At 57.2% G+C, this 24103-nt stretch overlaps 12 protein-coding genes across 12 annotated transcripts; 7 read left to right on the top strand and 5 right to left on the bottom strand.

Moving 5' to 3' along the window:
• Positions 1-392: 392 nt before the first annotated feature.
• PHYSODRAFT_482345 (hypothetical protein) lies at positions 393-1508 on the top strand (the record flags this gene model as incomplete). The annotated part of the gene is made up of 6 exons (XM_009521181.1): positions 393-483; positions 549-630; positions 708-766; positions 859-923; positions 1005-1304; positions 1347-1508. Coding segments are annotated over 6 exons (759 nt in total), but the record flags the coding sequence as incomplete, so codon positions are not given.
• A 136-nt stretch (positions 1509-1644) lies between these two features.
• On the top strand, positions 1645-2757 carry PHYSODRAFT_481878 (hypothetical protein; the record flags this gene model as incomplete). The annotated part of the gene is made up of 2 exons (XM_009521182.1): positions 1645-2141; positions 2211-2757. The coding sequence occupies 2 exons, from the start codon at positions 1645-1647 to the stop codon at positions 2755-2757; spliced, it is 1044 nt and encodes a 347-aa protein (XP_009519477.1).
• A 139-nt stretch (positions 2758-2896) lies between these two features.
• PHYSODRAFT_485886 (hypothetical protein) lies at positions 2897-4996 on the top strand (the record flags this gene model as incomplete). Its single annotated transcript, XM_009521183.1, has 3 exons — positions 2897-3101; positions 3174-3244; positions 3323-4996. 3 exons carry the CDS (start codon positions 2897-2899, stop codon positions 4994-4996), a joined length of 1950 nt encoding a protein of 649 aa, XP_009519478.1.
• Positions 4997-5160: 164 nt separating this feature from the next.
• PHYSODRAFT_344642 (hypothetical protein) lies at positions 5161-8098 on the bottom strand (the record flags this gene model as incomplete). The annotated part of the gene is made up of 2 exons (XM_009521184.1): positions 5383-8098; positions 5161-5306 (listed from the first exon to the last, which is right to left on the bottom strand). Exons 1-2 carry the CDS (start codon positions 7973-7975, stop codon positions 5161-5163), a joined length of 2739 nt encoding a protein of 912 aa, XP_009519479.1. The 5' UTR covers positions 7976-8098.
• A 1411-nt stretch (positions 8099-9509) lies between these two features.
• On the bottom strand, positions 9510-10115 carry PHYSODRAFT_482862 (hypothetical protein; the record flags this gene model as incomplete). Its single annotated transcript, XM_009521185.1, has 1 exon — positions 9510-10115. One exon carries the CDS (start codon positions 10113-10115, stop codon positions 9510-9512), a length of 606 nt encoding a protein of 201 aa, XP_009519480.1.
• A 1005-nt stretch (positions 10116-11120) lies between these two features.
• PHYSODRAFT_344643 (hypothetical protein) lies at positions 11121-13530 on the top strand (the record flags this gene model as incomplete). Its single annotated transcript, XM_009521186.1, has 2 exons — positions 11121-13333; positions 13419-13530. The coding sequence occupies 2 exons, from the start codon at positions 11121-11123 to the stop codon at positions 13504-13506; spliced, it is 2301 nt and encodes a 766-aa protein (XP_009519481.1). The 3' UTR covers positions 13507-13530.
• A 565-nt stretch (positions 13531-14095) lies between these two features.
• Positions 14096-14902, top strand: PHYSODRAFT_284874 (hypothetical protein). Its single transcript, XM_009521187.1, has one exon. The coding sequence runs from the start codon at positions 14106-14108 to the stop codon at positions 14685-14687; it is 582 nt and encodes a 193-aa protein (XP_009519482.1). The 5' UTR covers positions 14096-14105; the 3' UTR covers positions 14688-14902.
• A 1895-nt stretch (positions 14903-16797) lies between these two features.
• PHYSODRAFT_486618 (hypothetical protein) lies at positions 16798-18664 on the bottom strand (the record flags this gene model as incomplete). Its single annotated transcript, XM_009521188.1, has 4 exons — positions 16798-17310; positions 17378-17448; positions 17516-18518; positions 18602-18664. The coding sequence occupies 4 exons, from the start codon at positions 18662-18664 to the stop codon at positions 16798-16800; spliced, it is 1650 nt and encodes a 549-aa protein (XP_009519483.1).
• A 1164-nt stretch (positions 18665-19828) lies between these two features.
• Positions 19829-20439, top strand: PHYSODRAFT_359204 (hypothetical protein; the record flags this gene model as incomplete). The annotated part of the gene is made up of 1 exon (XM_009521189.1): positions 19829-20439. Exon 1 carries the CDS (start codon positions 19852-19854, stop codon positions 20437-20439), a length of 588 nt encoding a protein of 195 aa, XP_009519484.1. The 5' UTR covers positions 19829-19851.
• Positions 20440-20559: 120 nt separating this feature from the next.
• PHYSODRAFT_296351 (hypothetical protein) lies at positions 20560-22011 on the bottom strand (the record flags this gene model as incomplete). Its single annotated transcript, XM_009521190.1, has 1 exon — positions 20560-22011. The coding sequence occupies one exon, from the start codon at positions 22009-22011 to the stop codon at positions 20560-20562; it is 1452 nt and encodes a 483-aa protein (XP_009519485.1).
• A 128-nt stretch (positions 22012-22139) lies between these two features.
• PHYSODRAFT_487732 (hypothetical protein) lies at positions 22140-23128 on the top strand (the record flags this gene model as incomplete). Its single annotated transcript, XM_009521191.1, has 5 exons — positions 22140-22178; positions 22253-22313; positions 22395-22519; positions 22604-22692; positions 22774-23128. 5 exons carry the CDS (start codon positions 22140-22142, stop codon positions 23126-23128), a joined length of 669 nt encoding a protein of 222 aa, XP_009519486.1.
• A 22-nt stretch (positions 23129-23150) lies between these two features.
• On the bottom strand, positions 23151-24035 carry PHYSODRAFT_353930 (hypothetical protein). Its single transcript, XM_009521192.1, has 5 exons — positions 23941-24035; positions 23785-23856; positions 23673-23714; positions 23520-23595; positions 23151-23455 (listed from the first exon to the last, which is right to left on the bottom strand). The coding sequence occupies exons 1-5, from the start codon at positions 23947-23949 to the stop codon at positions 23238-23240; spliced, it is 417 nt and encodes a 138-aa protein (XP_009519487.1). The 5' UTR covers positions 23950-24035; the 3' UTR covers positions 23151-23237.
• Between the last annotated feature and the right edge of the window lie 68 nt (positions 24036-24103).

Here is a 24103-nt window from a genome sequence, read left to right on the forward strand (position 1 = left end):
CTACCAGCGCAACCCTCTGCAGCAGGTTGGTAGTGTACACTGCACAGCGTCACTGTATGCGGTAAATGCGCCAGGTTTCGCTCGCTTCGGGCGCTGGAAGCGGACTCCGCGTGGCGATCGCCCGCGTCGCGACGTGACGAAGTATCTTTTTGTCGTCGTGTCGTGTACCCATCCCCTGCAAGCCGCACTCAAATGGCTACATGTACGGTACTTGACTTGCTGCAACATTGCACAGATCTTCTACCTGCTGCTGGTGGTCGGCGGCTACAGCGCCTTCCTCTTCTCCGGCCTGCCGCATTTGCCCAATGACTCGCTCGGCGACGTCCACATGTAGGTTTGATCCTGTCGACGCGCTGCGCCTGTGAGCCGGGGTCAGCTGACGAACGCACTGTACTTGCAGATACTTGAGCCTCGTGGCGGTGCTGGGCGCGCTGCACAGCTTCACCGTGGCGTCCATGTCGTCGCCCGGGATCCTACTGCCCCGTACGTATTCAAATGATTCTTCATTTTGGCCTTGCATCTCCTTACCTTTCGTTGCACGTTGACAGAAACCCTCGTGTACTTTGACAACTACGAGTACGACGACGTGCTCTATCGGAAGCGAGAGTGTCCGACGTGCCAGACCATCAAGTCCGTCACAGGCTTCCTATTTTGTTGACATTCTCTCGACTGGGCTTGTGTTGCTAACGTCGTGCTTGTCACTTCAGACTCGCCCGCTCGAAGCACTGTTCCGTTTGCAACAACTGCGTTCCGCGCTTCGACCACCGTACGTCCGTCACTTGAAACTATTGTGCATTTGCTGCAGTACCGTCATTACTGTTATAGAAGTAGCGGCTAACGCTGTGTGTTTATTACCAGACTGTGGGTGGCTGAACACGTGCATTGGCGAGCGCAACCACTGGGTCTTCCTCCGATTCCTCATGGTGCGTAGAGAACATTATTTTAACTGGCATGTTCAAGGCAAATGAAACCAAATAATGGAGATGAACATTGTGCGTTGCTAGATGAACGTGCTACTGTGCGGATACGGCTCCTACGTTCTTTTCGCCATTCTACATGACGAGTATAAACAACTCCTCGGGGAGCCATTTCTGGACGAAAGTACGCACACCGTGGTGCAAGGCGATCCCATGGTGGTTGTGCGGTACCTGGTCCATGCAGAAGCTGCAGTCACAGTGCTCTTCGTGCTCTGTGTTGGAATGGGATTCGCTCTCGTGTGTTTTTCTGGATTCCACCTCTACTTAGTGTCCAGCAATCTCACCACCAACGAGTTCTTCAAGCGCAGGGAACTTCGCCGGTCACAGGTGCGCCAAGTTTCCAATGAATCTTCCGGCAGCATCACGAAGTTTGCCTCTCAACCGTGTCCGCATACGCACGCGTATGCCCTCGATTCACTGGTTGCCAACTGGCGCGAAGTATGGGCGCCACGCTACAAGGCCAAGATATTTGCTGTCAAAATGGCTGCTTCCATGCGCTCCGATCATCAAAAAGCGGTCAAGTCCGCCTGATGCTACCTGCATCGAATATTTTTAGCACCTTCTCGAATATGGTAAAGAAAGCAATTCGAGTTTGTGTTGAAGAAAGAGACTCTAACTTCCGACGCCAGCTTCAGCCTCGCAAAGGAGGTATTCCTTCTCAAGCCAAATGGCCTCCGACTTGAAGACTTCTACAGCCCTGCTTACCCCTGAAGACTTGTATGCGCACGCGCGTCGCTTTGGTGTGGACTTAAGCCGTGAACCATACTTGCTGTCATTGATCAAGCAGGCTGCAACAACTCCCAACCCGCCGAAACGACAGCATGAGAGCGATGATGAAAGCGGCGGCGAGCGCTACTTCCTAGACCAAATCAAGATACTGCGTCATCAGCAACAGCAAGCCCCAAGCCATTCTACACAGGATGGTGCCTGGATGGCATTTGAAGAGCTCGTGTCCCCCGAGACGAGCAACTCGACGAAAAAGCCGACGAACACGTACTACTACAACTTTGTTACCAACTCTCGACAGGAGATGCATCCTCTTGTACCATTGTTCGGCGACAACGAATGGGCTGGCAACGACGACGCTGACCCGATGACACGAGCGGCTGACCCACTAGAGTTTGAGAATGCTGCCACGCTGCACAAACAGACTTCGATGAAGAAGTAAGTTACTTCCTGGATTTTCAATGCATTAACTATTCTAACTAACACTGCTGTGTGTCTGTGCTGTAGCATTGCTGCGTTGGAAATTCTCTGCTTTCACTGTTGGTGGAAGGAGACGTCTCTGCTTGGGGAGACGCGTCAATGCCGTCTCCGACTCTACTTCTCCATTCCGACGCGTCATTTCCAGGTGGTGCTGGAGGATTCGCCCAACGTGTTCACCATTTCGCACATTGCCCATTCCGTGACGGGGATTCCGCTCTCGGTCTGGGACTTGCATGAAGGTGCGCGCCTCACTGTGCTTGGACGCCCCACGACGTTGCGCCAAGCCAGTCTCCTCACCCGTCAGTGGCTAGATGTTCACGAGCGTCGCCTTCGCCCAGTCATGGAGAGCCTGCAGAAGGAGCTGGCAAAGTACGAGCTCCGTTCGCATGGGCGCTCAGCAGCGGCTCCAGTCTCGGGTCGAATCCTTTGCGCGGATCCTCACCGTTCTCGATCCGGGGTTTCACTGCGTCAATTGCTGGACGATATCGCCATGCTGCAGAGCAAACTCGCCACCTACCGCCCAGACCTCGCACGCCGATTGTGCGAGCCACTAGCGGATCTTGACATCGCGTAGTGGACGAGACATACACGCACCCCCAATATATCCTCGGCAATAAATAACTTGATGGTCTTGAGCTCTTGAGCTGTTTCTGTCATTTGCACCCTTGCTTCACTTCGCGTTGCGGTGGATATCCCCAGTATTGGCACTTAAGATGACAATTACGACGCGGTCAAAGCGCGTGTCGGCGTTTGGCACTGGCGCGCCAACGCCAGCCACCGTCGCTCCAGGATCGTACGCAACAGAGCAAGTCATCACGAGTTTCGGAGTTCGAGCGCGCCGGCCACTCTTCTCTAGCTTCGCTACGTCGGAGAAGCGTAACCTCAACGAGAACAAGACCACGTCCGCGATCACCCCAGGTCTGTTCGGAGTGCACTTTGAATTGGCATTTTACCAGTACCGTATAACCAAGAGATTCTTAATTTGAACAGGTCCCGGGGCGTACATCGATGAATCGCGTCACCAACACGGTCAGCCCCCGTCGAATGTGTTCGCCACTAAGGTAAGGAGCATATACCCAAACATGGGGTGATTTTATCAACTACTTCGTAGTACTTACTAACTCAATCTGGCATGATAGATCTCTCGTTTTGCCCCCAGTGCTCCGGGATCCACGATTTTTCGAGCGTCCAGCGTACAGGACAACCCGGGGCCAGGAAGTTATCTGCGTCCTGCCTCATCGCCGCCTTCCAATAACCAACGTGAGCATCAAGGCCCCCACAAATTTGCGCACTTGGTCAAGCCGTCAGTCCCCGCTATCCCCCAACGACAGCAGAGCTATGGCTACGTCCAAGTAGGTCTTGAACTCCAGCGACAAGCACCTCCCGACGAGATTTACTCGGGAATCGGCCAGGACACGGTGGGGCCTGCAGCCTACAGCCGACACAACCCGATATGGAACGAGAAGAAGAACGTCGCGCCGTCACTCAAATCGACTGCTAAGCGCGAAGTTTGGGAGGAGAACAAGAGACTCACGAAGCTGCCAGGTCCAGGACAGTATAACACCCTCCCTGTGCCGGAAACCTCGGCAGTCACGACTCCGCCTTCAGCTAAGTCGCCCACATTGATTCCGGAAGCTCAGCGGCCTCGCATTGGCGCGCGTCGCAGTCAGCATCGAGGATCTCGACAGAGTGCGGTGTTCGCCTCCAAGGTGCCGATTCTTCCAGCTCCCAAGCCGGTAGGAGTGTACGACCCAGATCGAGAGCAGGAGCTTCTAGCCAAGGAAGAGCGCGCGGAGCGATACCGCCAAGAACAACGGAGCTTTGGTCCCAAGACTGAAGCCTTTGGGTCTACGACAGGCCGCACGGAGCTGACTTCGCAGGTCAATGCCCCGTTCAGCCACCCGACGTACATCACAACTCCAGGTCCTGGCAAATACGGCTCTGCTGGTCGATACGCTGGACCCAAACAGCTCGGCCGGAAGTCGAGCGGAGCGTCGATTCCGTACCACCGCGCGGATGGGATCGGCTTCTCGTGCGCGACAGAGCGTCCTTGTCTGGCCCCCACCAAGGCCCCTCCAGCACCAGGTCCCGGCGCATACAAGAGTGAAACCCCACGGTCTCTGAATCACACAGTCAAAGGAAAGCTATGCATCGGTCGAAACGGAGTCTTCGGCACCACGTCGGAGCGGCAGGTCTGGGGGGAGCTGGAGCGTATGGATGTCGAGGAGTTCACCCCAGGCCCCGGGGCGTACACGGAGGCTGGATCGTTCAACACGCCTCAATATCTCAACTCGGCCCCATTCAAGTCCAGCTCGAACAGATTCGCGAAGAACGCGCCACCACATGCACCGCCGCACGTCCACTGCGTGGGTGACCAGGTTACTCCTGCCGTCGGCCAGTACAACGTGTCCAAGGGGTTCTCGACTGTTGCGTCCAGTGCTCCAGCGGCAGTGGAGGGCGTCCCCGCCTCGGACGCTGCGAGCTTGCTCTCCCCACGCATACCGTTCCTCTCAACACAAGAGAGATCCGTGTTTGACACGAAAGACGTGTGCGATCTACCTGGTCCTGGCGCCTACAAGGAAACTGCGGATGATGTTGGTGCTGTCTACACGAGGTCGAAAGACGTTCGCTTGACAGTCGGAAACGAGGCACGATTCCGCGTGAAGCCGACAGTGCCGGAGGCTGTCGGGCCTGGGGCATACTCCATCCCTGGTACCGTGGGGACGAAGAGCTTCAACGTCACCATGCGCAAGGAAAAAGGCAAGGCTGGACCAAGCAGAGCACGAGGTTCTCCTATTCATAAGCGTGGATAGCATAGCATAGCATATAAATAAAACAGTATTCGATAAGCAAGACATGCATTTCGTACGATAAAATGACAACGTTCCTTCATACTGGGCGGGATGCGCGTTAATATCACTTCTAATCTGGCAAGGGGGATTCGCTCAGCGAGTTCGATTTGTTGTATCTGCAGCTGCTAGCCGGAACCATGCAGAGCCTTCTTCCACCGCAGCAACGCGCGGTATGCAAATAGCAAGAAATCTTGCTCCGTGATCATGTTGTCTGCGTTGCAGTCCATGACCTCCATCAAGAGACTCAATTCGTCTTCAGTCGCGTACGCATCTGCTCAAAAACAAATAATTAGGAGTCAAGTCAGCAATTTTCAACAAAAATCGACAGCAACCATAACAAAACGTACCGCTGTCCTGTTCTGCGAGAAGCACAACAAAGCTCTCCTCCACCAGAATGCCGTTGCCATCGAGATCTAAGAGAGAGAAATACAGCTTGAGGGCTTGCCACTGTGCCTTTGTAAACACGTTGACGCCGCTCGCGTGAATAGGAATGTGTCCCTGGAGCGTAGTTGTTAGCTGCGCCACCTGCTCGAACGACGGCATCGGCATCCAGTCGGTCATGCTCTTTCGTCGAATTGGGCCTGTCGTCTCCGTGACCGTGTCATTCGTTTCAGTGTCAGTCTGTGCCTCGCCTGTTGAGGTCGAGCGCTTGAATGGAGTCTTAACATGCGGCATCCATGACCCTCTCTTGGTTGGAGCTGAAGTAATTTCGGGACCACTCTTCTTGACACCATCACGCGCAAAGTACCGGTCGTAGAAGCGCACAAACCCTGGGCAGAACTTCCAGCCCGTCACGATACGATTCGTGTCCCACTTCTTCTTCTCCTTTTCCTTCTGCTTCTTCTGCTTCTTCTCCTGCTTCTCCTTGAGCTTCTTCTCCTTCTTCTCTTTCTTGAGGTCTTTCTTCGCCTTCTTGGAGCTGCCATCAACAGATTCGGGGCTCTTGCAGTCGCCTACCAGCTCCCACTCCTGCAATGATTCACCCGCTACTTCGTGAGTGTCTGTCGCGCTGTGCTCGGCATCTTTGTCTTCCATTTCGGTAGTCATAGCAGAACAGGGGGGCGACACGGGCAGCTCCGGGTCCTCCTCCTCTTCGATTTTCTTGTCCAGGCCGGCCGCCGGAGCACACAACGAAGACACCAGAGACTGCTTACGAGGAGGTTCCGCGGCCGCCGTTATGCTGGCTGCTCGTTCGAGCGTGAACCGCAATTGCCGGCACATGTTCACCAAATCGTAGAAGTCGATCGGCAAGAACGGGAGATTCTCCTCCAGAAACGCCTTGACAGCCTCCTCTTCGCTTTGGCGAGTAAACTCGAACTCCGGGTACTGACTGCGCTTGTGCTGCTGGTACTGCAACAGGCGGCCATTCTGCTTTTCCCACGGGATCTTCAACGTCGCCCCGACATTGTGGTTCGTGTTGCAGTACTCGGGCGCAGAAAACACCGTGACCACTGCAGGTAAAGCCAGCTTGCCCTCCTCGTCTTCTTCCGTGCGGTCGGACTCATGGCGGAAATGCTCCTTGTAGCCGTCCTCCTCGAGCTCGTGGGCTCGAACTATAGCGAGGAGGTTGTTGCGCTCGAGAAACTCGCGGCACGCGTGTTCATTAAACGTGAAGGAGCAGCCGCGCATGCCATTTGGAGCCCACTCCTGCTCCTGAGCTTCCCCCTTGGCGGGATCAGACCACAGCAAGTCGCAGAGCGCTCCGTTGGGCTCGGGCTCCATGAAGCGATTGACTTGGAGGTTAATATCTTCCACTAACGCAATATCTGGGGACAGCCCCCCATGCACAGCTAGGAACGTGCCATGGACGGTCTCCAGTCGCGCAGCCAGCGACATACTCTCAAAACACTTGATCATGCGGTTGTACACGACCGGCCCGTACTTCTTGAGGCACTCGGCCCGAAACCCATAGAATGTACTGAGACTACGGCACTCGTGGTTGCCGCGCAGCAAGTGCACGCTCTCCGGGAACGCCACCTTGAACGCCAGCAGCAGCAGGATGATCTCGCAGGACGAAACGCCGCGGTCCACGTAGTCTCCGAGGAACAGGAACGGGTTGTCTACGGCTGGGGACCCGTGCACACGGAAGAGCTCGAGCAGGTCTTGGAACTGGCCGTGCAGGTCGCCCACGAGTGTGTACGGCGCGCGGATCGAGATGACGTTCTGCTCCAGCGACATGAGGGTCGTGGCTCGCCGTACGAGCTCCAGCGCACTGGCCACGGGGATGGTGGTGCCCAGACGGAAGAGCGCGAGGATCTCCTCCGGGTCCAGCACGTGCACGACGGCGCTCTCGTGCTCCTCGTCCGCGTTGTTGTCCACGCTCATCTCGCCCTCGAGCGCGTCCACAGCCGCCGCCGTGGCGGTGATGATGGGTACATTGGTGAAGTGCTGCACCGTGTCCTGGCCGATGTCGCGGTCGGCCTGCTGCCGCAGGTACCGGTTGAACAGCGTCGTGTCGGTGGACACGCGGCGGTGGTGCGAACCCTGCATGCTGGCCATGCGCATGGGTCCGGCCTCCGATTTGGCGTCCAGCTCGGAGCCGCTGCCGGTGCGTGCCAGGTCGGGCGTCGGCACGTCGTGGTGCTTCTCCTCCGTCTGCGCCTTGAGCTTGGCCGCGGCCGCCTGCGCCGCCATGAAGCTCTTGAGCGGCGAGGGCCGCGCCACATCCCGGTCGTCCTCTGGTCGGTCCTGGTCCTGGTTGGAGCTGCCCGCGTCCAGCGCCAGCTTGAGACTGGGGTTATATCTGCGCAGCGACGACGAGCGTCTGCGGTGGGCCATGGGCGGCTGCGGCGTCGTGGGCGCGACGGAGCCCACGCTCTCGGGCGCCGCCTTGAGCTCCAGCGGCGGGAAGGCCAGCGCGGCCGGCGCCGACTTGGGCGGGCTGGGCACGCTGGCGTTGGCGGGCACGGCGGCCAGGAAGGCGTTGAGCTTGCTGGCCATGGGGCGTCGAGACGGGAAGTACGAGCTGGCAGCAACGGTGACACGGGGGAGTGTGATGGGATGCGGCGCCGCGTAACTACCCGCTATTAATACTCGCTCGGCGGCTGCGTTGAAGGAAGGCGTCGGAGGGCAACTGGACTCGGCTCGCCCGGACGCGCCTCAACCTGCTCCTCTTGCTCTCTGCCCGCCGCCGCTGAAGTAGGAATAATGCTGCCTGACAGAGAAAGGCATATCGGCTGGTCTCCTCCTGCAGGTTCCTTCCCAAAGTGATTTAGATTGGGAGCCCCACAACGCGACGCATAGCAGGACGGCGTCCTTGGCCGCGCGCTTGATCCTGATATCTCTCGGGCCGCGGCACACATGAAGGGCCTGCTGCCTGGAGAACCTATTTCAACGTCTCGCAACGGGACCGCGGTGACGGCCAGTAGCTTGCCGGTGGCACGTACTGGCATGAAGTGGTTGTCGCCTCGAAGGCAGGCGTCACTGTTGTTGTGTGCTTCGGTTTCGTGTGTGCAGTTTAGCCATGTTTGAGGTTTTCACAAACAAGCTGCAACACTTGCAGCCTGAATGTGTGTTGTCTATCATAGCCTTCACCTCCTCAAACATACCGCTCACTAATAAGCTTACCGCGGATTAATCTTCCAAGTACGTAGCACAGCGCAGCATTCTGGTTCAAGGAGGGCAGTATTGATAGAGAGCTCGACAACAGCAGTGAGCTTCAAGAAGAACTACATGTACTGATACTGAAAAACCGTCTAACTCTTCCGACATGTTCGCCAAATTTGCTTATGCTAACGAATTGTTTGCTAGAACGTTGGTGCTCGTAGTGCAGGTTGCTTGGTACTACCGTACCGCGACGTGTGTTTGGCTCCGGTCCTAGGCCCCGTCCTAGGTTTTACTCGGATACGCACAAATATATCTTGTCTAGAAACAGGCGAGGAAACCCCGAGGAAGGTCCTGATTTTAGAGCGCATTCGCGGCGCGTTCAGGGCCCCGAGCACATGCTGATCGGGCTTACTTGGTTGCACTACAACTTGCAGACCAGCAGCTACGGTACGCTAGCATTGCAAGTCGTTGCTCGCCGCGCTGCTTGGTGTCCGCTCCAGGCGTCCTGACTCAGGCAGGACACCCCCTTTGCGCCAAGATACGTTAACACTGAAGTATCCATCAAGTCGGTCGAAGGAGGCGGTTCACCAACATACGCCTGCACGTAGTCTACATTGTAGACCGCTTTGTGACAGCAGTCGACCGATACCGCTGAGTTTGCCTAGGAACACTCTGCGTTATGTAACAAAATTCTATTGAATCAATTTGGAAACGTACAACATGGGGCTGCATATGGCGACGGCGGGCCGAGGCTTGGCTACACGGCAACCAGAGGTGCGCTCGATGGAGACACGTTCTTCTACGACCGGTGTTACACCTCGGCAGGCACACGGTATTGCTTCGCGAGTTGTTCACACGGTCACCACTTCTTATCCATGAACAAAAATACCTTGGTCGCCGCCGCCGCACTGCCTGGCCACCCCCGCCCTTAGATAAACATGCTTCTGACGATAACAATGTCCTGGATGAGCTCGTGCATGAGCAGATCAAACTCCGGGAGGTACATGGTCAGGAACAGCGTGGTCGAGATCGTGGTCGCGCCCGACACGTAGTGCCAGCGCTTGTGCCACTTGTCGTAGCGCTCGCCGCCGGGCATGCCGCAGTAGAGCCACGTGAAGATGCAGAGCAGGCCCAGCAGCGTCTTGATGGCCAGGATGCCGTACCACTCGTTGGTGAGCGTGTGCTGGCCGGCGAAGATGAAGATGACGCCGAGCGTGCCGCTGATGAGCGCGTCCAGCAGCAGGTACTTGGTCTCCTTGGAGCGGTGGAACATGGTGGAGGCCACGGCCGCGCCCATCTGCAGCACGCCGCAGAAGTTCTGGTCGCAGCTGAACGAGATGAGCGCCGCCAGCGCGTACACCAGGTTGGAGTAGATGAGGCTGTCGCACCACGCGCGCTTGGCGTGGCGGTGGCGCACCTTGCGCCGCGGTCGCGAGGACTTGACGGGCGCCAGCTTGCGCAGCCCCAGGTCGCTGCAGGCCGAGGACGCCCACTGCGGCACGAACGGCTGGATATTGAACGAGCACAAGCACATCCTTGTAATGAGGTAGCGGTTGGTGCTGCTGCGGGAGTCGGGGCCAATTCCTAAGGCTGCCGGGGAAAGACCCCAAATGGTGCTCGTCCGGCGGCGGCGAGAGCTGCTGGCCTTGCATCGTCCTGTGGAACGGGGCTGTCGCTGCTATTCGACCAGCACGGATACATTTCGGTGGCATTAGCACTGCACTTTTGGACTGCAAAAACGTGGTGACGCCAATTGAATCGCTAGTTAGACTTCTCAGTGAGGACAGCAGTATGGTCCTCGTGCTGGTCCGATAGCAATTCTAATATTAGGGGTCAGGACAAGTACCAAAAGGTATCCAATCGCTGAGATTTAACAGACTTGGACAAGTGCAATTGGCCAGCCGCCGGGTACCGCGGGCGATGGCGCCAATTTCCACGCACAGAAAGAGCGCTGTGCCTGCAAATTTGCACGAGACACTGCATGTTCACGGCAAGAGAGAAGGATGACGCCCCGCCTGCGGTCTTGATTCTTTTTCCAGGCGCAACGACCCAAGCAGCGGAATGCGATGCGGCGCAGACAACTAAATTGGTTGAACGACATCCTCAAACTGCCGGCGCGAACTAGACCCTCGGAAGCAACAACGTCGGCGCACAACACCGTGTTGCCACTGCAAGGCCACGACCGATGCGCGATCGCAAACCCGTCGGCCAAGCCAAAATCTGAAGTGGCTCTGGGACACGCGTTGCAAGAGGGGGCGCGTCAGCGCGCCACCGACCCACCACACTAGTGACACCGTCTGGTTGCTCGACACTGTCTTTCAGACTAGTGTAGTCTAGTAGACAGTGCCTGCACGCGATGTCGCCTGAACGCCGGTGGAACCGTGTCTGCCACACGAGCTTTCTTCAGCCCACCTTGGCGCAACCTCCGTGATGACGTTACCCGCCACACCACTTGTACACAGCCTGGTAATCCTACGCCCCGCGAATCAATCCACAGCCAATTGGAAAACCCCAGCTCGAGCTCGCACCTCCGACCCTGATGGCGACGCCCCCGCCCGCCCCCGCCTCCGCCGCCATCGACGTGCAGAAGGGCTTCAGCGCCCTGACGCTGGACGCGCCCGTGCCCGCCGCCCCCGCGGCCGCCGCGCTGCCCATTGACGAGAAGCTGGCCAAGCTCGCGGCCATCACTGACGCGCCGCTGTCCGCCGAGGCCGAGGCCCAGCTGCGCGCGCTCTTCGCCGAGAAGACGCACCCCATCGCCTACGACGGCTTCGAGCCCTCGGGCCGCGTGACGCTCGCCGCCGGCCTGCTGCGCGCGCTCAACGCCCAGCGCCTCATGGACGCCGGCTGCCACGTGCGTCTGCTGGTGGCCGACACGCACGCGCTGCTCAACAACAAGTTCGGCGGCGACCTCAAGAAGCTGCAGAGCGTCAGCACCTACATGGTGGAGGTCTGGAAGGCGCTGGGCCTGGACGCCGACAAGCTGCCGAACCTCGAGATCATGCTGGCCTCCACCGAGACGGCGCGCCACGCTGGCGCCTACTGGTCGCAGGTGCTCGACGGCGCCGGCCGCTTCACGGTCGAGCGCGTGCAGCAGTGCGCGCCCATCATGGGCCGCAAGACGGACGACGCCGTGCACAACACGAACCGCATCCTGTACCCGCTCATGCAGCTCGCCGACGGCTTCTTGCTGCAGGCGGACATCTACCAGCTCGGGGCCGACCAGGAGCCCGCCAACGAGCTCGTGCGCGAGTACATTGCGCAGAAGGAGCTGGAGAAGAAGCCCGTCTTCCTCTCCCACCCGCTGCTGCTTGGTCTGAAGCAGGACCAGTTCAAGATGAGCACCACGGACGCGGAGTCGGCCATTTACGTCGACGACACGGCCGCCGAGGTCAAGACCAAGATCAAGAAGGCCTACTGCGTGCCCGGCGAAGTGGAGGGCAACCCGGTGCTCAACTACATGAAGTACCTGGTGTTCCCCCTTCACGCTGAGGGCGTCACGCTTGAACGGAGTGAGAAGAACGGCGGCAACCTTACGTTCGCCACGTACGAGGAGCTGGAGACGGCGTTTGCAAGCGAGAAGGTCCACCCTGCCGACCTGAAGCCGTGCCTGACCAAGTACATCAACGCGCTGCTCGAGCCCGTGCGCCAGCACTTCGCCAGCGGCCCGCTGAAGACGATGTTCGCGAGCATCAAGAAGCTTAAGGTGTCCCCGGTCCCGGATAGCGACAAGATGGCCAACCTCACTCTGCCTGGATTCCCGGAAGCTGTCAAGGAGTGGAAGCCCTCGTCGCTGTCGCTTGAGGAGCGCTATGCCGTGGCGCGCTCTGTGGGTGAGGAGTGCATCCAGGAGAACGAGCTGCAGGCTCTGGTGGAGAAGAAGGAGCACCCCGTGTGCTACGATGGTTTCGAGCCCTCTGGACGAATGCACATTGCTCAGGGTGTCCTGCGCACGGTGAACGTGAACAAGCTTACGTCGGCCGGCAGTGTGTTCCGCTTCTGGGTGGCTGACTGGTTTGCCATGCTCAACAACAAGATGGGCGGCGACCTGGACAAGATCCGCCTGGTGGGCCAGTACATGGTGGAGATCTGGAAGTCGGTGGGCATGGACATGACCAACGTGGAGTTCCTGTGGGCGTCGAAGGAGATCATTGCGCACAGCGCTTCGTACTGGCTGCGCGTGATGGATATCGCCCGCCGCACCACGATCGCTCGCACGCTGAAGTGCTGCACGATTATGGGCCGCAAGGAGAAGGAGGGCATGCAGGCCGCGCAGATCATGTACCCGCTTATGCAGTGCGCTGACATCTTCAACCTGAAGGCCGACATCTGCCAGCTCGGCATTGACCAGCGCAAGATCAACATGCTTGCGCGCGACTACTGCGACCAGGCGAAGATCCGCTTCAAGCCCGTTATCCTGAGCCACCACATGCTCATGGGTCTGAAGGAGGGCCAGGAGAAGATGTCCAAGAGTGACCCGGAGTCGGCCATTTTCATGGAGGATGCTGCCGAAGACGTGAGCCGCAAGATCGAGAAGGCTTTCTGCCCCGAGGGCGTCGTGGAGTCGAACCCGATCCTGGACTACATGAAGCACATCATCTGCCCGCGCTTCGCCGCACAGGGTGTGACGGTGAAGCTGGCAGACGGCACGGAGAAGACGTTCGCCGCCTACCAGGAGCTGGAGGACGCCTTCGTCGCGCGTGAAGTGAACGGCGCCGACCTCAAGACGGCGCTGACCAAGTACCTGAACGAGTACGTCTTCGTCGTCCGATCTCTTGAGCGGGAATTTGTTTTTTTTGTTAACTTTTTCTTTGTCGAATGTATTTTTGATGCGCAGGATTCTGGAGCCTGTCCGTGAGCACTTCTCGAAGGGCGAGGCCAAGGAGCTGCTCGCCAAGGTGCGCTCGTTCCGCATCACGAGATAAATAGGAAGGACGTTGCGTTGCAGCATGCTATGCTAGTCTCGGTGGCGTCCGTCCGTCCACCAATGGAGGACGTTTTAGATGTGCGACCAATGAAAAGGATAAGAGCCGGATACCGGTATAGCTATTCAGTTCAGTTTCATTGCTTGTTTTTCGAAGCCCTGACGTCTGCAAGGACGATGGAGACCGCGCAGCGGCTGCAGCGCGCTCTGACCAAAGTGACGGAGCCCAGGGACGTCGTGTACCGCTCAGAAGACGGAGAGGAGAACCAGGAGGAGCAGGGCGTGCAAGCCGCTTCCAAGTCGGGCGGAGCTGCGGGCAAGAAGAACGGTATCCGGCTGGTGGACGTGGCCTCGCTGTCGGTCGAGGGCTCACAGGGCCACGCCAATGAGGACCGCTACGTGGTGGCCAGCAACGAGCGGTTCCACTTGTTCGCTGTCATGGACGGTCACGGCGGGTCGTGGGCTGGCGACTTCCTCGTGGACGAGCTGCTCATGGCGATAGACAACGTCTACTCGAACGAGGACGGCTTTGATCACGCCAAGCTCCGCAGAGCAATGGAGGAGCTGGACCGCACGTTCTGTGCGATGGCCACTCGGAAGATGGACACTAGCGGCGCCTGCCTGCTGGCCGTGCTGCTCTACGTTGACCCCAGCACCGACACGCCGCAGAAGATCGTGCTGAACATCGGGGACTGCCGCGCGATCATCCGAGAGGCGCCAGAGTCGGTTGAGTCGGGGAAGAAGGCGAAGGGGAAAGCTGCCATCCCAGCTGCTGTCAAGACGGCCGCGCTGTCGGAAGACCACTGCGCTGCAAACATCAAGGAGCGGATGCGGGCGCTTCGGAGCGGCGCCTACATCCAGAACAACCGGATCGCAGGCGTGCTCGAACCCTTCCGGACCATTGGCGATATCGACATGAAGGGCCCGGATATGAAGAACTGGGTGATCCCAACGCCCGAGATCCGCCAAAGCGAGCTGCTCGTCGGTCGCAGCATGCTGGTGATCGCCACGGATGGCGTCTGGTCGGTGCTGAACAACAACCGAACCATGGCGCTTGTGCTCAAGGAACTCGGAGCTAACGGGGCGCGGCCGTCAGCAGAATCCGCTGCCCAGGCCATCGTCAAGGAGGCACGGGAGTTCGGCAGCAGTGATGACATTACTGTGATAGTCGTCTCCGTTTAGGAATCAAGTCGACAACGTAGAAGACAAAGGAAATGACATTGGCGACGGATCAAATGTGCCGACTTACTACATGCAGCCTCCTTGCATTCAGTCACGCGCCCACCACGGCCTTCCACGCCCCGTCGAACTCCATCCCGTCGTTCAGCTTGCTCTGCACGGCATCCGTCACGTCCTCACCGTACAGACACTTGAGCACCTCGAGGCTGGGCGTCTTGGTGCGCGAGCGGTACGTCTTGTGCATCTGCGCCGTGTAGTTGGGGATGCGCGGCAGCTTGAGCAGCTCCTCGCGAATGGGCATGATGTACGCCTGGCACGTGACGGTCTCGTGCTTGAGCTTGCCCTCCACGACGCTCACGGGGATCTCCTCGCGCACGTAGTACTTGTCCTTGACGGCCTCCAGGATGTCCAGCGCCGCCAGCGCGTCCGTGTCCACGCGGTAGACCTCCCCGGGCACCTGGTAGCCCTCGGCGTGCGTCCGGTACAGACACGGCACGGAGCGGTCCGGGTTCAAGACGAGGTGGAACTCGGCGCAGGCCGTGAGCCCCGTGCCCATGAACTCCGCCTTGCCCGCGAGCTCCGCCGGGTGCAGGTACCGCTCGTAGTTGATGAGCCCGCGCTTGAGCGTGCCGTATACGAAGACGTAGGTGTCCATGCTGGGGGGAGGAGAGAAGATCTCGCTCGTCCTGGGTGTGTGTGCTCTTGATTTGATGAATTCCAAAATGGTGGAGTTGAAGGATTCTGTGAAAAACGCCAAGTCTATGCAACTTCAACAAGCGAGCTGCTTGCTCACGACCGAGCGCACCGCCGACAACGGCTCTGGTTGTATGGATAGCAGTAGCAGAGCTGCAAATGGTTGCTGTAGATTGCTGTACATGTGGCAGATAGACTTCCATCCAATTCACGGAGGATCAAGGTCAGTTGAGAGCAATACTGTATTCGCTGCGAATACTAAACGTCCAATATCTCGAGCTGAGAAGTGATTCGCTGCGCTAGTGCAACCGCAGACTGAATTGTTTTCAAACTCAGGCTCAATAGCATGTTGTAACACCGTGCAGCGTAACGCAGCACCTCGTTGTAAGGGGCAACGAAGGAAACACTGCCTAGCTATTTTGCACTTCAGCATTTGGGGTAGATTTTAGATTCCAACAAGTACTACCAGTAATAACTCAGAAATGCGAAGAAAGGGCAGGTTTTGGAATCGTATAAATCTAGGATGTCAAAACTCCACACATTCTTTTGTGGTTGGCTGGCGGGATACATAGCGAGCCGAGCTGGACGACGGACACTGCGCGCGATGGCTGGGCGCTGACGGAAGGGAGGAAGAGGAGGGGAGGGTGACCGAACTGCTGCGATCCTGGGTGCATGTGCATGTTGTTCGGTGCGAGCCTAGGACGGAACTAGCGGCAACGAACTGCTGAGCGCCGCTCTTCCCCATTGTGAGGACGCTTTAGCCACATTTGAGGGAAGGCCTCGTGCCGTCTCGATGATGATAACACGTTCGAGAGGTTTAAATCCTGCAGTAATGAGGAGAATGTGCGGGGGGCACGGCGCTGCCTGCCTTCGCCGTTCTCTTTTGCTGGAAGAGCGATGTAGCTTGTGGTTTGGTGTACGTGCCTGGTTCCCGAGGCTCTGCTGGCCTGCTGCATGTGCACGCAGGGGCGGTGGCTGTTTGGCTGTGACTCTTTTTCTGCTCTTTCGTTGGCTCTTTCTAGCGCTACTGCAGTTTCCTGACCCTCCGTCGGTAACCTGCGTGTCTTCCGCCTCAGCTACTCGTCTTGCTGTGTGTATGCATATCTTCTCGCAATGATGCAAAACTTAAGGCCGCTTTTAAGACCCCTCGCCAGAAGTTCCCGGTCTTCTTTCGACGTGGTTGAGCTCGCGGGGCCGCTGTTTGATGACGAGAACCATTGCAGAAGGTATCGCAATTTTGCTGAGCAACAATGAGAAGAAGTGAATTGCATACTGTACGGGGCAGTCGAGTACGAGTCACGGAGGGGTGACCTGGAAAGTGATGACAGCGATAGAAAACTAAAGCGGCCCGGTGTGAAGCGCTGAGCTCGAGCTGCCGCGGTGATAGTTTTTTACACTTGATCTGATTCCTTTTCTTCGTTCATGCTGCTGTCTTTCGCTTCGTCTTCTTCGTTCCCGGGCCCTTCTCCGTCGCAGCTTTCCGCTTACCCTTTTTGCCGGGTTTGCCACCGCGTCCGGATGGAACGGAGTCGTTGTTGTTTGACGTCTTTTTCCCCTTCGATTCGTTCTCCATGGTGTGTGTAGGCAAGGAGACGTGCTGTGGTTCCAGCTTAACTCGTGGGTACAAGGGACCCTCAGGTGCTGAGCAGCTTGCCAGGAGCTCGTCCCAGTTCATCCAACACGCAAAGGGCTCAGCCACCTTGTTCGGGTCCATGCCGCCGATCAGAGGACGGAGCTTCAGGCACTCCGTGCACTGAATAAACTTCCGCTCGCCGTCGTCATCGTGGGCGTGAGTGTACCGATAGTGGTGCGACAGCTTATCCAAACGCTTGCAGCGCTGAATAAAGTCCTGCGCGAACTTGCGCTGGCGGTATTCCACCAAATCTGCTCCTTTCATGAGCACCACGAGCTTTTCCTCTGGAGCGGCACATTTCTGCCAGAACGAAATGAACGCGTTAGCTCAGCAACACAACACTTCAAACCCGGCTCGCATGACTTACGTTGTGGCGCTTGTCCCATCGGTTCATTTTGCAGTACCAAACGGCCGGCAGCTCCGACACATTCACTTGATCTGTATATACACATACCACGAGTTACTGGAGCTGTTTCGAATGCGCATCCACCAGCACGACACCTACTCGGCAGTCGGCGCCACTTCTGGCACTTATCGCACTGAACCCAGTCGTCCTGCTTCGTCGCAATCGGATTTGGTTTGATATCGTCGTCGTCTTCAGCTGCGGCCTCCTTCAGCTTCTGCAGTGCTGCACTCCGCGTTTCCACAGACAGTTCGGGCGACGACGGTGCCGTTGTCTCGGAGCTACTAGCGCCAGCTTCTTCTTCTTTCATCTCGGTCTCAGTGTTGACCGGCTCAGCCGCGGCTGCTGCAGGTGCCAACGCGTCGTCTTGCGCTTGCCAACTACTTTCCTCCTTCTCGTCAGCCAGCTCCTTTTCTCTCTCCTCCTCCGAGATGATCTGTACTTCAACTCCATAATAGTCCATGATGTCCTCGTCATCATCAACTGGAGCCAAGCCCGGCCAGAGGGACGAAATATACTTCACGCGCTCATCAAGTGTCAAACTCCCAGGCCTGTCTCCAGTCAACGGGACGAAGTCTTCATCCCCCACCTTCACGGGCTTGTACTTGGGGAGCGGCCGGTGCTCACGGACGGGTTCAGGACTGTATGTCCTTGGCTCCGAGCGATCGTCGTAGTAGTCTGCATTAGAAGCCCAGCTGGGTTGCGGCGGCGGGTTGGCCGGGTGCGCACTTCTGCCAATGAGCGCGTCAAACATGGCTGCCTCTCGGTCGTCGTCCTGGATCGAGTCGTAATACTCCTTCAGCAGCTCCCGCTTGAGTCTGAAGATTTCTGCGTTGCGACTCGGGTTGCTGAAGCCTCCGTTGTGGCGCGGCAGGCGCTCGGGCAGCATCGTGGTGGTGACTGTGCCTCCGGGGGACACGACCGTCTTCTCCTCGGCCGGCAGCGTGGCCCGGTACGAGATCTGGCAGCGCGGGTAGAAGCGCACGAGGCGGTGCATCTTGTTGTTCTTGGGCTTCATGATGGTGAAGTCCTTGAGCTCGATCTCGCGCGGCTCCTCGGGCCGCAGCAGATACACGTCCACAGTCTCCGTCTGGATGGGGACTGGCTCTGCATTGACAAAGGGGGCTGCGGCCGCGTTCAAGCGCCAGCAGAGCGGTGAGCACCCGGTATTAGAGCTACAGAGCAGACAGGCAAGCGCTCACCGTCGTCGTAGTCGCCGTCCACGGCGTTGAGCGCCGCGCGCAGGTCCATGCTTCGCCTGCTTTTATGGGTCTGGTTCCCGTGTCTGAAACCTGAAATTGACGATTTCAGTAGACTTGATGGAAAATAAACACTTCAGTTGTCAACGAATTGAGACATAGTTAGTAAAAGTTTGGTAGTAATAATCCTACAGCTTATTAGCGCAATGACTACTTATAATTTTACTGAGTGTATTGCTACTATTAATATCTCTAGGTATAACATAATAACGATGTATTACTACTACCGTGCTTGCCATGCGCGAGAGCGCGATGGTGGCGCAGGATCAGTTGTTTTTGTGCTCACTCGTTAGAGGAGACTCTGGAGCCGTCCACACAGCAGCGTCAACCAACGGGCCGCTTCCAAGTTAGAAACGCCTTCATGCGGCTTTCTTTGGTGGCGAAAAGGCAGAACAATCTATCGAGTCCTCGTACAGCTCATAACAAAGGATCGTGTCCAAAACAACAACTCCTGGTATGATCGCAGGTTTTGCAACTGGTGGATACATCTTCTCTCTATCCTCGAAAAACAATCACATCAATATTCCACAAGATTACTCCACATTCGAACATTTCATTTCTTGTCGACAGCCAGCTCGACCCACAATCGCTTAGACACATGCGCCCAGTCTACTCGAAGTTCCAGCCAAAGAGAAACCGCGGACCGATCTCCTGCGAGTCGCTGCTAGTGTTGAAGAACCTGCTGGCGCAAGAGCGGCTACATGTTGGCAGTATTGGTCAAGTAAGAAGGATACAAATAGACGGTGTAAATCTTGCGATAAGCTGACTCCCGCTTAGTGCAGAGTTTGTTGCTGCACAAATGCTCTGGTGGCCACACACGATGCAAAGACAAGTCTCCGTTAGTTTAGCTCCCATGATGACAATCCATCATGGCACACCTCATCGGTTCATTCCTTCGCCTGCCTATCATGAAACGAGCTGGAGAGTGTAAAGCGCGGGGGGGGGGTAACCACCGATTCGCGCGCCTTTTGAAGATCCTACGTGGGTTTAGTTGCAATATTATCACAACTATTTTTATTAATACTACTGTAGCACTATTCGCGCTCTATAAATTTATCACTGAGGAGTCCATTCACCTACTAAGTACATGTAAATCAGTGCCGTAGTAGTGCTAATATTACTACTACTGACTACTAAGCACCCGTGATTGAAGCGAATCAAAAGCGCTCGCCGGACGCGATGGCCTCGAAGGAGACAGCCACGGCGAAGCGCACGCTGGTGTTCGTGTATGGGACGCTGAAGACTGGTCTGTACAACTACACCACGTACCTGCTCCCAGCCATCGAGCTGGGCAAGGCTTCGCTTGTGGGCGCTGGTCGCACGACGAACGAGGAGTTCCACATGGTGCTGGACGACCAGGCCTTCTACCCGTGTCTCTATCGAGCGCCGACCGAAGGCTACCGAGTGGACGGCGAGGTCTACAGTGTCGACGACGACACGCTGGCAGCTCTGGACGTGCTCGAGGAAGTGGACGACGATCTCTACGCTCGCAACGAGATCGACGTGGACGTGTTGGAGGGCGAGCGCAAAGGCGAGACTTTGCCCTGCCAGGTCTACCTCATGCCAATCTTCGATGACCTGCCCAAGCTGGAGCGGATCACGAATTACACGGCGGCAATGAACGCCAAGTACGACGAGCTGATGGGCGACCCGCAGCTCGATATCCTGGAATGCATCTACGGGAAAGAAGTCACGCACGCCGTGGAAGCGAAAGTGAAAGGGGGCATGGACTTCGCAGACGCCTGGAAAATCGTTGTCAAGGCGTAACGACTTGTAGCAATCAACAAGAGCTGGAGAGAGCAATATGTTATCACGGGTAAAGCAAGCAATATCAACACAATGGGCTCACTCGCCGCCATCTATTCGATGTTCACTTGTGACGCTTGTCTACAGGATGAACTTGGACAGGTCTGTGCGCTCCAGCACGTTCGAGAGCCGCTGTTGCACGTATTTCTTGTCCACCTCGAAGTTCACGCCGTTCATCTTTGGTGCGTGGAAGGACACCTCTTCCGTGATCTTGCTGATGATCGTCGCCAGGCGACGGGCGCCGATGTTGTCCGTCTGGGCGTTCACCTGCTCTGCGATAGTCGCAATCTCGCTGATAGCGTCGTCCGTGAATGTGAGCTTCACGCCCTCCGTCTCCATCAGCGCACTTGTCTGCTCCAGCAGGTTGTGGTCCGTGTCCTTCAGGATCTTCTCAAACTCGGCGGCACCAAGAGGAGAAAGGGCCACGCGAATAGGCAAACGACCCTGTAGTTCAGGCATGAGGTCCGACGGCTTGGAGCGGTGGAACGCCCCGCTAGCAATGAACAGGATGTGGTCCGTGTAAACCAGTCCATAGCGAGTGTTAACAGCGCATCCTTCAGTCAGGGCCAACAGCTCCTTCTGCACACCTTCGCCCTTGCGGTAGCTGGCGCCACTGCCTCCACTGCGTGCCTGATCCCCAGCACTGGCGAGCTTGTCAATCTCGTCCAGGAACACGATGCCGTTGTGCTGCACGTTCTCCAACGCCCTCTTGACCACCTCGTCGTCGTCAATGATCTCGTCAGCCTCCTCTGCTTCCAGACGGGGAAGAGCTTCCTTCACCGTCATACTCTGCGTCTTGTCGTCACTTTTACCAGCACCGCCGGAAAAGCGCGAGGCCATGAGAGTGTCCAAGTGCTTCATCATGTTCTCCAGCTCCGGCGGCATCTCCATCATCATCTCCGGGTTGGCGGATGTAGGGCGCGTCTTGCTCGAGAACGGCTTCAGCTGCACGCGCACTTTGCGGTTGTCCGCCTTGCCGGACGCGATTTCCTCGCGGAGCTCGGCGCGCGAGACGTCGCTGAGCTTCTTGCGGTCCAGCAGGTCCACGAGTCGGTCGATGGCTCGCTCACGGGCTGCCGCTGCGTGCAGCTTCTGCGCCTCCGCTCTCTCCATGTTGACGGCCACGTCCACGAGGTCCTTGATCATGGAGTCGGCGTTGGCGCCGTAGATGCCCACCTCGGTGAACTTGGTGGCCTCCACCTTGAGGAACGGCGAGCCGGAGATCTTGGCCAGCCGCCGAGCGATCTCCGTCTTGCCCGAGCCTGTGGGGCCGCTCATGAGGATGTTCATGGGCGAGATCTCGGCGCGCAACGCGTCGTTCCGCAGCTGTCGGCGGCGCCAGCGAGTGCGCAGCGCCACGGCCACCGCCTTCTTGGCCTCCTGCTGGCCCACGATGAACTTGTCCAGCGCGCGCACCACGTCCTCCGGGATGCGGTCGACATCTCCGCGCGGGATCGTACCAAGCGGGGCCAGCGGCAGGTCCGTGGCGACAGAGCTGAAGCGGCGAACCCCCACGCAGCGGCGCAGCACCATGGTGATCTTTTGATACTATAACTGTGGCAGGAAATGGACCTGTCTACCATCATACTATTATGCGATTGGATAGGTAAGCTGACGTTGGCGCCAATATTTTGGTTAGTGACTGATTAGCCATGGCGATAATGAACGACTCGGACCGCATGCTGCTCCAGCGCATCATGGTCGCTACGGTGCTCGTGATGCGATGTCCAGACTGCCAACTGATTGAAAATGCTTGCGGCGTGATATATTCCAGGCGGCAGGAGCGATGGAGGACCAGGAGGTGCGGCGGTTGGCCAGGAAGCTCACAGGCGAAGGTCAGGCGACGACTGCAAGCTGTGTGTGTGCATGAAGTGCCTTTTGGGGTACTGATAGTTGTGTATCTTTGGTTGAAACAGATCTCACTGCCTCAGACGTGGACGATATGGTGAAGAAAGTGGCGGAGAACATCCGCCCTTTTGCGCTCGACATGCGTCGCGGCATGTACGACGACGGAAAGATGTACCTGGCCGTGGTCAACACAGTACGAATGGAGTGGCATACCAATGTAAGGTATATCTGTGACTAACTGACGTTGCTGTGTTCGTGCACTCGTGACTGTTACTAGAGCAACGACTCCCTGACGGCGTTTGGTAGCAACTTCAAGTCGTGGGAAATCGTGTTCCTGCGCAAGGTGATGGAGGAGATCGTGGATACGTGAGTACACGCATTCAAACCTGATACTTGTGAATGTAGCATTGCTGATCTCCGCTATATGTATGTCCTCCGTGGGTTCAGGGAAGAAGGAGCGCTGGAGGAGGCGTATCTGTTCAACCTTCGCGAAAACACCAAAATTGACGAGGTGGAGGAGTTGCTTCGGAAGCTGACAGCTGAAAAGTGGCTAGCTCCGAGTGCCGTGCCAATGCCGACCCGCAGTTTTACGCTGGGTCCGCGTGCATACTTAGAACTTATCGCGTTCCTGCGCGACATGCAGATCAAGAAGTGCCCAATTTGCCAGTACGAGCTGCTTCAGGGTGCGAAATGCCAGGATCGGAACTGTGAGACCGTGGTCCACAATGGCTGCGTTGACAAGTTTGAGAACAGAGGAGTACGCTACAAGTGCCCTACATGCAAGAAACAGTTGCGGCGATAAGGTGGAGGCTAGTTTAACCTTGCGGAGTACGTAGTGTCATTGCATCTTGAAAGAAACCTCGAGTCGAGGTCCGTGACTTTTATCTCTCCTGCTAGGTGTTCTACTGTGTTTATTCCGTAGTCTCGTGCACCTCGGGGGCGGCATTAGGATCGTACGGCAGCAGTGCGGCAGCCACTCGGCGGTCCTCAGCATTCAGGATGTTGAAGGTGGCACAAGCGTTGACAGTGTCCAGGTACTCCACCACAATGCCGTTCACCTTGAGCATCTCCTTGAGCTCCGGGGCCAGTCCGTGGTTGATACGTTCACCGCAACCAAGCACCAAAATCTCTGCACAAATAACAGTTAGGCATTGGCATCAACCGAGCCAGCAGACCACCATCCCTCGACGTACCGATAGGTGGGTTGGCGATCGTGAACACGGTGAGATGCTCGCGCGTGATCTCCTCAACCCGCTTCGGCTTCCACAACTACAAGGCCACAAAAGACAATATCGCTGTGAGCAAAGGCGATCATAGCGCTTGCAGCTCCACCAAACTAAACATACCATGGCGATCTCGGAGAACAACGCCACTCCTCCGCGCATGTTCTGCAGTCATCGCAACTCTCCAGTTAGATCAGAAAGGAGACTGTGGACAGCGCAGCTCGGCTTTACGCACCACGTCGTTAATGACAAAGCCTCCTTCGTCGTACTCGGTGATGGAGACCTTGGCCGTACCGTTGAGCATTTCCTGTCCGCACAACCGCATCACAGTGCTGAACACCGTTAGAGCCACGTAATACACCTGCGTGAACCAAAACAGGACGGATTCGACCTTGTGCATGTCGTGGCCATAGTTGATCCAGCGGCGCGTCGGTGCGAACGCCGGCCGCGTCGCCGCGCGGAGACTGCGTCGTAGCTGCAGCAAGGAGCGGCTCATATTCGTCTCGAAAACTGGACGTAACCCTATTGGGTACCCATTTGTGTAACTCGCTGGC

This window comes from Phytophthora sojae, assembly GCF_000149755.1.
Source record: "Phytophthora sojae unplaced genomic scaffold PHYSOscaffold_2, whole genome shotgun sequence".
In the NCBI taxonomy this organism is placed as follows: Eukaryota; Oomycota; class Peronosporomycetes; order Peronosporales; family Peronosporaceae; genus Phytophthora; species Phytophthora sojae.